The sequence below is a fragment of the Pteropus vampyrus genome, unplaced genomic scaffold (assembly GCF_000151845.1).
Source record: "Pteropus vampyrus isolate Shadow unplaced genomic scaffold, Pvam_2.0 Scaffold185, whole genome shotgun sequence".
NCBI lineage: Eukaryota > Metazoa > Chordata > Mammalia > Chiroptera > Pteropodidae > Pteropus > Pteropus vampyrus.
Window position 1 is genome coordinate 74780 of NW_011888966.1, and position 12212 is coordinate 86991.

At 33.6% G+C, this 12212-nt stretch overlaps 1 protein-coding gene across 2 annotated transcripts; it reads right to left on the reverse strand.

Moving 5' to 3' along the window:
• Window positions 1-6728: 6728 nt before the first annotated feature.
• On the reverse strand, window positions 6729-10530 carry LOC111746354 (sperm-associated acrosin inhibitor-like). Of its 2 annotated transcripts, XM_023537285.1 has the most exons (5): window positions 10460-10530; window positions 9957-10033; window positions 8973-9010; window positions 7891-8006; window positions 6729-6972 (listed from the first exon to the last, which is right to left on the reverse strand). In XM_023537285.1, the coding sequence occupies exons 2-5, from the start codon at window positions 10021-10023 to the stop codon at window positions 6927-6929; spliced, it is 267 nt and encodes an 88-aa protein (XP_023393053.1). In that variant the 5' UTR covers window positions 10024-10033; window positions 10460-10530; the 3' UTR covers window positions 6729-6926. The 2 variants fall into 2 exon arrangements, with proteins under 2 accessions (XP_023393053.1, XP_023393054.1); XM_023537286.1 differs by lacking the exon at window positions 10460-10530 and having other exon boundaries at window positions 9872-9999.
• Window positions 10531-12212: the final 1682 nt, after the last annotated feature.

Sequence of the window (12212 nt, forward strand, 5' to 3'; positions counted from 1 at the left end):
CACTTCTTAGGAATGTTAAGGTAGATAACCATAGATTATTTAACATTAGAAAAACTTGAGATATTTTGTTGCTTTGTCGAAGGCTATATTTTCTCTTATAGTAGTAAAACATGTTCCTCATGAAGATGAAAGATTCAGAAAGTTAGAAAAGTAAACACACATAATTTCATCATCAAGAGGCAACCACTTTAATATTTGGTATATTATCTTCTATTAATTTTTGTTTTTATTTTCTTAATTAAAGCCATAGTATATAGATACATATGAATTTAATATACTGAATTAATTGCATTTTAATTATTATAACAAGAATAAGTTCAACCACTGTAACAGCTATAATCCAAAATACAAGTAAAACAACTGTTGGTGAGGATGCATAGAAACCAGTACACTAGCATATTGCTGATGGAAATGTAAAAGGTACAGCCACTTTGGAAAATAGTTTGCATTTTCTTAAAAAGTTCAACATACACCTGCCATATGATCCACCCATTTCTAGGAATTTACCCAGAAGAAACAAAAACATAAATCTATAAAAAGACTTGTTCAATAATGTTCATAGCAGCCTTAGTCTTAATAGTCAAATTGCTGAAACAATTTAAATGCCTATGAAGTTGGTAAATAAATTTTAAAATGTGGTTTATCAATGCAAAGTAGAATACTATTTATCATTAAAAATAATGAACTACTAATACAATCTACAATGTGGGTGAATCACAAAACCATTACACTAAAAGAAAGCAGTGCATGCGAAAGGCTGTATATTGTTTCATTTTATTTATATAAAATATCCAGAAAAGACAAACAGATAGGGATAATTATAGATTAATGATTGCCTGGGGCTTGGAGTAAAAAGGAGGATGACTGCCAACAGACACAAGGGAGCTTTGAGGATTGAAATGCCCTACAATTGATTGCAGCAATTGTTGATTATCAGTCTGTATTTACTAAAAAAAAAAAAATCACCAAATTATACTCTATAAATGATAAATATCACATGGAAATACCATAATAAAAGTATTTTTAAAAAAGAGTAAAATAACTGTTTATTAAAATTGCTTTTTCATTATTGAATGTTAGGTTTTATATATATTGTTAAATTCCCTGAGACTCACTTTCATGAAGGCTAACATATGGAGCCAATTTATAGTTAACAATATTCTACTAAGAACTAAGGTAATGTATGAAGTTCTCAGAGCCTTTGTGGTGAATACTCACTCAATAAAAAATTCCCTTTCTATAATGGATGAGAACTTTAACCAGTACGTTGAAAGCTCCTAGAGAACAGTATCTATTTCTGCTTTTGCTTACCACAGTGTCTGACATATAGTAGGCCCTTGTTGAATATGAAGAATTAAAAAAAATACATAAGCGAATATACCAGTGTTCACTGAATTAATTTTCATACAAGCCCTCTGTAAAGAAAAAGGCTATGTAACTGGGTGAATAATTTTTAAAATATAGCTCTAAAAATTAATGTTTTAATGAATATAGTTCTTTAAAATTCATATTGGAGATACTATATGAATAAATATCCAGTACATTGTTCACTCTTGAGATGTGAAAATATTTATTGAAAAGGACAGCCTGCATGGAATAGAATATGACATGAATTTATAGCTGTCTTCAAATCTACATTTCTGCAATTAAATTCAAACTTTATATGAGCCTTAGGCACACACATAAAGACTTTTATGGAGAAACATCTGTTTGAATACAGTAAAGGTAGTCCTAAGTTAAGGATCATCCTTATACATCTTGACTGACTTGTAAGTGAGAAAGAAAAATATGATAGGTTTCTTCCAAACCTCGTAAATTTTACATTGTCTTTGTATAGATTCTTTAGTACATTCAACTTTAGACAAATCCTACAGTCTAAGTTAGTATTGTCAGGTTTCCTGACCATAACATTGATCTGAGTGCTTGTCAGAAATTCCAAGTTCTCAAACTCAACAACCTAAGTTTCCAATACGTTAGGAAAGGGAAGATCTCAGCTGTCTCTACCTTTTATTAATACCCAAGAAATGCAATATTTGGAAATTAACTTTTTACTTACTTTATTTTACTTATAATTACCAAAAGTACACATTTGTGTTAACTCACTTCTCAACCAAAGAAATAGAGGATTTTCAAAGATAATACCATTTAATATTTTATTAAGCAAAATATTTAGGATTTTAATTGCATTAGGTTAAATGTTATCGAATATACAATAAAGATATTAGTCTTTCAAACTCTCATTGAATGATTGCACAAAAAAAATAAAATAAAATAAAAACACGGAAATCCCAGGATCTTAGAATTGGAAAGAATGTTGAATGTACAATATTCCATCTTGTGTCCAATAGGAGTATTCACCTGAGCTTTCTAAAAATATAAGACCCTGACATCAAAAACTCTTAATTCGCTGTAGCATCCACTGTAAAAATGGGATCACATAGAATCCCTAGGAATATATAACTCCCATCAAAGGTCAGCATTTACCATAAGGAGCCAAACTGAATTTGCTACCACTTTCTCTGTATAGAAAGAGAGAGAAAGAAAAGGGAATTATTACATGAATACATTAGCCTCCCTAGAAATGCACGAAGAGCTTCTTTTTTTTAACTTTTTATTTATTTATTTATTTATTTAATTTGTTTGTTTGTTTGTTTAACTTTTTATTTATCCCCCCTACCCCATCCTCTGGTAACCACTAGTCCATTGTTCATGTCCATGAGTCTCTGTCCTGTTCATTTGTTGCTATAAGGTTTATATCCCACATATAAGTGATATCATGTGATTTTCAACATTTTCTGTCTGGCTTATTTAACTTAATATGATTATTTCAAGGTCCATCCATGTTGTTGCAAATTCTTAATGAAGGTAATTAGAACCTGGGACAAAAGGAGAAACTATTGCACTACTGTAAGCAGTTGGGCCCCACCCACCTGCTCCCAGGACCTGCCCTTCTCATGTCTCCCACTATGGGGATACTTGACCCTTCCTACTTGCTCAGCCCCAGTGTCAGGCTTAGAACCTGTCTAGACCCAAGAAAGGAGAGAATTAGGAATTGTGAGAGTAGTCTTTAAGAAAAAGGTGGCAATTGAAAATTATAAATGCAAAAATTTTATGAGAAGAAACATCTGTAAGAAAAAAATCTGGGTAAGACAGGAAAGCCTGGCAGAGCCATCAGACCACAAATACCTTCAGAGTAAAGGAAAGAGGAAAGGGACTTTTGGTGGATGAGTTCTAGAATGCCCTGCAATGTTAGAAAGGTGTGAAAGGTTGTTACAGAGCACAGGAGGCAAAGTTGACCATCACTGGAGTTTCTAGCATGAATGGGTTCGTTGATAGATTTCAGAGTATAAGTAGAGATACAGTGTTTAGCATTAGGGCTTTGGGATTTCATCACATTGGTTGCAAATCTCTCATTACTAATTTGTAATCAATTAAATTAAGTTAATCTGCATGTTTGTAGAACAGCCGGCATGATTATGTTCTGAGAACTCATATACAAACAACTTTCAGAAATGAGAATTCCGAGGAAAGGTACAAGTGTATTCCTTTGTCTTTTTTAGCAACATTAGTTATTTTTTGTGCATTCTGTGCATAAGAGTATCAACAACATGAATGTACTAAGATTTTGTAATTAGTTGTTCGTTTATATTTACCATTACTGAACTACGCAGTTGGAAGTAGTTAAGATGATAAATATTACATATTTTTTAGCACAATACAAAATTTTGAAAGTTATTAGAGCAAATAAATGAGTTTAGCAAAATTAATATTTAAACAATATGAATATTTTTAAAAACCATTGTATTGCTATACCCTAGCAATTAACAATCAAAAAATGAAGTTAAGAAAACAGTTTTCACTCAATAAGAGTGACATATTTAGGAGTAAATTTAACCAAGTAAATGAAATATTTGTACACTAAATAACAAACATTGCTAAAAAAGTTTAAAGAAGACCTAAAGAAATAAAAATGCATTCTATTTTCATAGTTTGGAAGACTTAATATTGTTAAAATGACAATAATTCTTAAAGCAATCAACGTATTCAGTGTAATCCCAACCAGAATTCCCGCTGTGATTTTTGCTGAAATTGACAAACTGACAATAAAATTCATATTGGAATACAAGGGACCGTGTGTGGCAAAAAACAATCTTGTGGGGGCGGGGAGAGTTGGAGAATTCACATATCCAGATTTTAACACATACTGCAAAGCTATAGTGATAAATAGTAATAATAATAATATGCTACTGGCATAAAGATAGACCTATAGAAGAATAGAATAAAATAGTCACGATAAATTCATACATACATGCTCAATTGATTTTTTAAGACTTTATCTTTTTAGAGCAGTTTTAAGTTTGCATAGTTCTCCCCATTATCTACATTACTCACTAGAATGGTACATTTTTTACAAAAGATAAACCTACATTGAGACATCATAATTACCCAAAGTTTATTGTTTACCTTAGAATTCACTCTTAGTGTTATATATGCTATGGCTATAGCCAAAGTTTAATGTATTGTAGCAATTATTATAATATGGTACAGAATATTTCACTACCCTAAAAGTCATCATGCTGTGCTTCTTCATGTCTCTCCCCAGTCTTTGCTCAGCCCCTGGAAACCACTCATCTTTTTGTTATCTCCATAGTTTTGCCTTTTACAGAATATCATAAGTTGAAATTATATAGTATGTAACCTTTTCAGATTGGCTTTTTTCACATAGCAATATGCATTTAAGTTTTCTTCATGTCTTTTCATGGCTTCATAACTCTTTGCTTTTTATCACTGAATAATATATCATTGTCCAGATATACCAAAGTTTGTTTATCTACTTATGTACTGAATGATGTCTGTCACTTCCAAGTTTTGAGGATTATGAATAAAGTTACTGTACTAATAAAGGTTTTTATGTGTAAATAAATTTTAAACTCCTTTGGGTAAATACCAAGGAGCACAATTGCTGGATCCTATGGTAAGAGTATATTTTGTTTTGTAAGGAACTGCCAGATTGTCTTCCAAAGTGGCAGTACTATTCACATACCCATCAGCGATGTGTGAGAGTTCCTGTTGCTCCACATCCGTACCAGCATTTGATATTGTCAGTGATCCAGATTTTAGCCAGTCTATTAGGTGTGTAGAAGTATCTCATTTTTTTTTATTAAAATTTCTGAGGACATATGATTTGGAGCATCTTTTCATATGCTTATTTGCCATCTGTGTATTTTCTTTGGTGAGTTGTCTGTTAAGGTCTTTGTTCCATTATTTAACTGGGTTGTTTGTTTTCTTATTTGTGAGTTTTAAGATTTCTTTGTTATATCTTGGATAATACTTCTTTATTAGATGTGTCTTTGGAAATATTTCTCCCAGTCTGTGGCTTTTGGAAATATTTCTCCCAGTCTTTTCATTCTCTTGATATTATCTTTCATAGAAAAGAAGTTTTAAATTTTAATAAACTCTAGTTTATCAATTATTTCTTTCATGGATCAAGGCTTTGGTGTTGTATCTAACGAGCCATCACCATACCCAAGGTCATATAGGTTTTCTCCTATGTCCTTTTCTAGGAGTTTATAGTTTTGCATTTTGCATTTAGGTCTATGAGCCATTTTGAGTTAATTTTTGTGAAAGGTGTAAGGTCTGTGTCTAGGTTTTTTGCATGTAAATATCCAGTTGTTCCGGTACCATTTATTGAGAAAAGTATCCGTGCTCCATTGTATTGCCTTTGCTCCTTTGTCAAAGATAAGTTTACTATATTTATATGGATCTATTTCTAGGTGCTCTATTCTGTTCCACTCATCTGTCTGTTTTTTCACCAGTACTACACTGTCTCGATTAATCAATTGATTTTTGACAAGAGTTCCAAGAAATTAAATGGCAAAAGAATAGTCCTTTCAACAAATGGTGCTATGACAACTGGATAGTAACATGCAAAATTATCACTTTGCACCCATATACAAAAATTAACTCAAAATGTATCAAAGATCTAAATGCAAGTACTAATACTGTGAAACTCATAGAAGGAAACTTAGCTGTAAATCTTCTTGAGTTTTTGGATTAAGCAGCAATTTCTTCTATATAACACCAAAAGCATAAGTAACAAAGGAAAAATAGATAAGTTGGAATTTATTAAATTTTAAAGAATTTGCCTCAAAGGACACTATTAATGAAGTTAAAGGACAATGCGAAAATGGGAGAAAACATTTGCAAGTCATACTAAAGGCCTAGTATCTAGATTACATAAAGACTACCAACCTATGTCTTGACTGATCTGTGGGAAACAAAGAAAATAATGTAATTTTCCCCCGAGCCTCAGAAATCATACAATATCTTTGAAGAAGCTGTACAATTCATTGAATTATAGACATGTCCTGTGTTTTAGAATATAAGTCCATATTGCCTAACATTCGTGATCATGAGATTGTCCTGAGTACTTGTTAAATTCAAGTGCCCAGATCCCTCTTCTAGAGGTTTTGATTCTTTCAGATAAAAAGGAGCCCAAGTGTCTATAATTTTAATAAACACCCAAGTAATGTATTATTTTTTCAACTTTGAAAATATTTACTTGTTTATAGTTATCAAAAGTGTTCATGTGTTTTAACCTACTAATCAATTGTAAAAGGGTATTTTAATAAAGATAATATTATTTAAAATTTATTGATTATTTATGATTGTAAATTGCATTAGACTTTGTTATCAAACACAAAACTCAGATAGTTTTTCAACTGCCATTTAATAATTGAACAGAATAAAAATCAATCAAAAGATCTTAGAATTGGAAAAATTCTTCAACATCCTGTGTTTCATCTTGTGTACTTTGTGTTGTCATCTAGGAATTTAAACCCTGATTGAGAAGATGCCAATTGGTTGTAGAAGCCACTGCAAAATAGGATGCAATAAAAACCATAGGAATGTGTGCTCAGGCGGAGTCAGCATTTACCATAATGACTAAATTCAAACGCTCCACTATTTTCTCTGTAAAGAAAGAAAAAGAGAGAAAAAATTACTAAAAAGAGCATTTAAAATTACCTGGGCATTACATTAAGTGCTTCTAAATGAGGAGAATTTTACTACGGAAGAGTGTGGAGAGGCTGCACTCCACTTCCATAAGCAGCTGGGACCCGCTTGCTCCCCAGCCCTGCACATGTCCTTCTCCCAAGTGTCCTCCTTATTTGCTTTGTCCTGACTCAGTTTTGGAACCCACACAGACCTAAGAGAGGAGAGGATTAGAGATTGTTTTAGTGGTTCTCTATAAGTAGAAGCCACTTGGGGGATTAAATAAGAGAAAACATCTATGAGAGAAAATGAGGATGGAGGTAAGAAGGCTGACTGAATCTTTATACTGCAAACACCTTTGGAGTGCAGGAGACAGGAGGAGAGTTTGGGTGGAAGTGTCCTCGAATGCCCTATTCTCTAAGAAAGGTTTGGAGCCCATCGTGGAATTTAGGAGAAAACATGGACTGGCAGAGAAGTCGCTTCCTCGCATGAAGGAGCCCACTGTGATGGATTCGTGTAGTCAGCAGGCTTTCTTGCTCAACTATCCTTCCTGTAGCTTGAAGCTACAGTTGGTCTTCAGTTATCATCTGGACTTCAGAATCCAATATATTGGTCACGGACTACCTTTAGTTAGTCTTAAGAATTAAATTAACTTACATTAGTTAATTTATGCATTTGCAGAATATTCAGCAAAGTTATATTGAGAAGTCAAATAAAAAACTATTTTTAGAAATGAGAACTTCAGAGAAAGGTAAAAGTGTGTTTCTGTGGCATTTACAGAGATAATAATTATTTTCTGTATATGCTGTGCCTAAGCTATCAGAAACATGAATTTTCCTCTCATTTTATGATGGTTTATCATATTAGAAGAGCCAATGTTTAGTCATGTTTTCTTACAGCATTTCACTGCAGAAAGTGCATCTATTGGCGTAAGTTTTGCCATTGGTTCCGCAGAGTGGATCCAGTTCTTTGGTGCAAAAATGTAACTGATCTTTATACACATTACAGTCTAGCTGTGAAACATAAAGAACAACACAAAATTGATCAGATAATGAACTTTTTTGAGTAAAATGTTCTTTATTCTTAATACAAGATACCATGCATCAAAATGGAATAAAAATATTCTATATTGAGGTTTAAAAATAAACATTAGACTACCTACAGCCCACTTAGACATGAAATACTATTGATATATTTTTACAAACCCAATATTATTTTTTTAAAGAAACAGACAAATGGCTGAACGTATTTTTTATAATGTAGCCACTCTGCTCCAACTTCTTCTCATACCTGGCTCATATTTCCCCTCATTATTTGTACCACAAGAAATCATAAAACTGAATTTTTTACAGTTCCCTTGTCTTTCTGTGTTTCCACTGCTAGATATTTTAATACTTTCAGATTATCACCACATATGTATATATTCATATATATTAGTATTTGCAAATGTATATATAACTATACAAAATTTAGTGATGGCAGTACTGGCAATTTACATAAATAATATTGTCTGTATTCTTACATGACGTGCTTTTAACATGTCTTTGTAACCTTTATTTATTCAGATATTTAAAACTGTAATTCATTTTCTTCACTTCTATATACCACTCTGAGTATATGAAAATTATTATTTTATCCACCTTTAAGTAGAAAATTGTTTTTTTTAAATCCTCTTGTTTTGCTAGGATAAACAATTCTACTTTAACCCTTATCAGATGTTTGCGTATAACAAGGTTTATACCCAATAATGAAATTTTTTGAATAATGGGATATTTTTACCTTGTCTAAAATGCCAAATGGCTCTATATGGCTGGCAAGATTCTATTTCTTGAATTTAACGTAGTAAAGTTTAAAAAAAAAACTTGTTGACGAATCATTCTGTCATATATTTTGTTTGGTGAAACTTGCTATTAAAATTTAAAATATAAAAAAATTATGTTTATCTTTTTCAATTTCCAAATTAATCGATATTAACTTACCGTCATACGAATGGCTGGTGAAGGTATAAAAGCAGTTTCTGCAATAGGCACATGAATGAAAATTTAAAAATTTAAAAATAAGAAGAGAAAAGCAATCAGCCTCTGGTGAAAAGTACCCATATCTTTTAGTAGCAAAATACTATGCAAATTGCCATCTCAAGACCTGCAAGTTCTGAGGTGAGCCTTTTGCAGCGGTAACAAAATAATAAGTTCACAAAAAACTTCAAATCTGAAAACATAATTACAAATTAATCTCACTCTGTGAGCAATAGTTGTATGTATTGTTTAATAATCACCAAACCCTCCTGTGCAGATATCATAGTTGTTTTGCTCCTTTTATAGATGAGATATCCTACTCAGAGAAGACAATGCCGTGGTTAAATCCACTGACATGAAGAAATTACTTACTATATAATTACTACTCAGTTAATATCAGAAGGCTATTCAACACTTCACCTTTGTTTATCTACTTTACTCTGAAATTAATTAGTCCTCTTGTGCTTAAAGAAAGATGAATCGTCAGGAGAGGGATCAATGAATTCTCTCCTTACACAAAGCCTTGACTTTAATAGACTCATAACTGGCAAACAACAAATCAGATGGTCAAGGGATATCAGATCTAGAAGACATCATTACTCCCCACACTCTGCATTTAGCAACCATGGAGTCTGACCTCTAAAAAGAAAAAAAAAAAAAAGCTCATTGTCTTTAGTCATAAATGAGCAAAAAGCTAAGTTCTACTGCTCATTCTAATCCACCTCTTTATCTCCACCTCTCCAAGGCGGAAAATGAGAAAAGGCAATCCACTGATGTAATTTTTAAAAAGGTATTTATTTTTGGTATTTAATTTTGGCATTTAATTAAAGGTATTTAATTTTGCCGATTTAAGTATTACAAACCCAATAAAAGAAGCTCCTCTGTTTCTACATCATAGTAGTTGTTTTCCTGCATTTTGTTAGCGTGTGAACTGAAAAATGGACCCACCAGAGTAAAGAGGAAATGCCAAGGCAATGATGAAAATAGCTTTGATCCATGATGAAAAGAAAGACATTTTATCAAGTCTGTGGAAGGAACACAAAAGGTGTTTATAACACATGGCACAGAAACGGATTGCCCATTTCCAAATGAAAGTTTGTTACAGGCAAAGGACCTTCATTGCTCCCCTAAATTCCTAATTACAGTGCACTATTCCCTCTTCTTCCTCCAGCCTACAGGATCAAGAAGACAAACACGTGAACAGAAGGCCTGGTAGAGACCTAAAAGAAACACCAGGACATACTCTCTTAGCACATTTAGGAAGGAGCTGCTCATTCTCCAGCCCTCGGCCCAGCCCGTAGGAGCCTGACTGCATTTAAGGAAAGATGCGCATTGGAATCTCAGATTTTCCTCAGAATACGCAGCAGTTATTTCCGGAAGGACCGATCTGGAGCATTCTCACAGCAGTGCTGCACACCAGGGCCACCCTCGCACATCCCCTCCCGACCCACCTGAAACAGAGAAGGCAGTGGGGAGTGAGGCCGGCCAACAGCTCTAGAGACTATGTCTATTTTGTTCACTTTTACTTCTCAATCACCTCCACCCAGCTGAGGAGTCTCCTTTATTCAGTCATTGGTGAGGAGCTTGATGGGGGGTAAAATAGATGGCTCGTGACACATAAGACATCGAGGTATTCTGAGTACTGCCTGGAGGCTGTAAAGTAGCTTGTGAGAGATGCCGCACAAATAATTCTCAGTAGATCTTCCCTCAGCAGGAGGTTTGAAACAATTTTATCTGATGTACCCAGAAATATGGAGTGGGAATAAAATAGTAAGCAGTGCTTTGAAACCCTAAAATAGAGAAGAGATGTGAAAGCTTTTTAAACTACCGAGTTGGAAAGAAAGGAGAACCAAAGCAAGAAACAGAAGAATAAGTGTGGGAAACTGTAACTAGATCTTCAGTATTTTCATACCTAGATCTTCAGTATTTTCCAACTCAATTGGAAATTTGACATTTATTAAACTTTTTTTATTTTGAGATAAATGGAGAGTCTCATAAAGCTATAAGTACGAGTACAGAGAGTTCTAGTGTTTCTTTTGACCAAAAGAAACACCTTGTAAAATTATAGTATCAGTTCATCACCAGGAATGTTCAGAAAGCTCCCAAATGAGTGTTGGGTGGCCAGCTTTGAGACCTGGGCTGGACGACAGCATGTGAATATTGAGATCAGGAGAGAAGGAAGGCTCGAGAGTGAAGTTGATACGCACAAGGGGACAATGCCCTAAATTATATGTTGAATAATTTGATCTAAGGAATAAGTGGAGAAAACAAGATGAAGTCAGTAAAGCTAAGCTGACTTAGAATAGAGTCTGTATAGTCAAGCTGACAAAGCTGGTCAGACCAAATGGGCTGAAGCATGAGGAATAGATTGGATTTTGTCCTAACTAGCCTGAAGATTTAAACTTTTGAACTTTTCAGTTGTGCATCGGTGCCTCCTGGAGGTATGTATATTCCCATAGATAACCCTCTGAAGGACTTAAGAAAGAATAAATAACTTAGGAAAGAATGTTCATGTGTCCAGACTGCCTGACATAGATTATCCAGACCGCCTGACATCTGTTAACCAGAACACCAGACATCTGGAAAATTACCATCTCAGACCAATCCAGAGGTTCAGAATGCAGGACTGATTCTTCTCAAGAATGTACTTTTTACTATAAGAACTCTCGACTTTGCTCTTTTCTTTGAAATACTCTGGGTATTACCTGGTACTGTTTCCGATTTGCATAAAACTTTGCCATTTTTAATTTTCATAAAGCCACCTAATTCATTTATGCTCAATTGACAGATCTTCAGAGTTAAGTGGGAGACTCTGAAGGGTTTGAAATAGGAAGAGATTTAGTCAGCACTATTTAACTAATCTGCTTCAAATTCAGGGGGCACGATCGTGTTTTTAACCATAGGCACTAAGTTTACAGCAGACGTCTGAAACTTTTCATCTAGTACAACTTTATACTGATTAGGCCACAACATTTCTCTTTTCCCTTTCCCAATCCCCTGGCTTTATTTTCTGCTTCTATAAGTTCATCTACGTTAGATACCTCACATAAATAGAATCATGCAGCATTTGTCCTTCTGTGACTGGCTTATTTCACTCAGCATGATGTCTTCCCGTGACATGTTATTGCAAATGATAGTATTTCTGTCATTTTTAAGGTTGAATAAGATTCCATTGTATGTGCATATCACTTTTTCTTTATCTGT

Coding starts and splice junctions, on each gene's coding strand:
- LOC111746354 (XM_023537285.1), bottom strand. CDS start 10,023: ATGTCTTTCTTTTCATCATGGATCAAAGCTATTTTCATCATTGCCTTG. Junction 9,011..9,956: donor GGCATTTCCTCTTTACTCTG/GTGGGTCCATTT, acceptor TGCCTATTGCAG/AAACTGCTTTTATACCTTCA. Junction 6,973..7,890: donor ACTTTCTGCAGTGAAATGCT/GTAAGAAAACAT, acceptor CTTTCTTTACAG/AGAAAATAGTGGAGCGTTTG.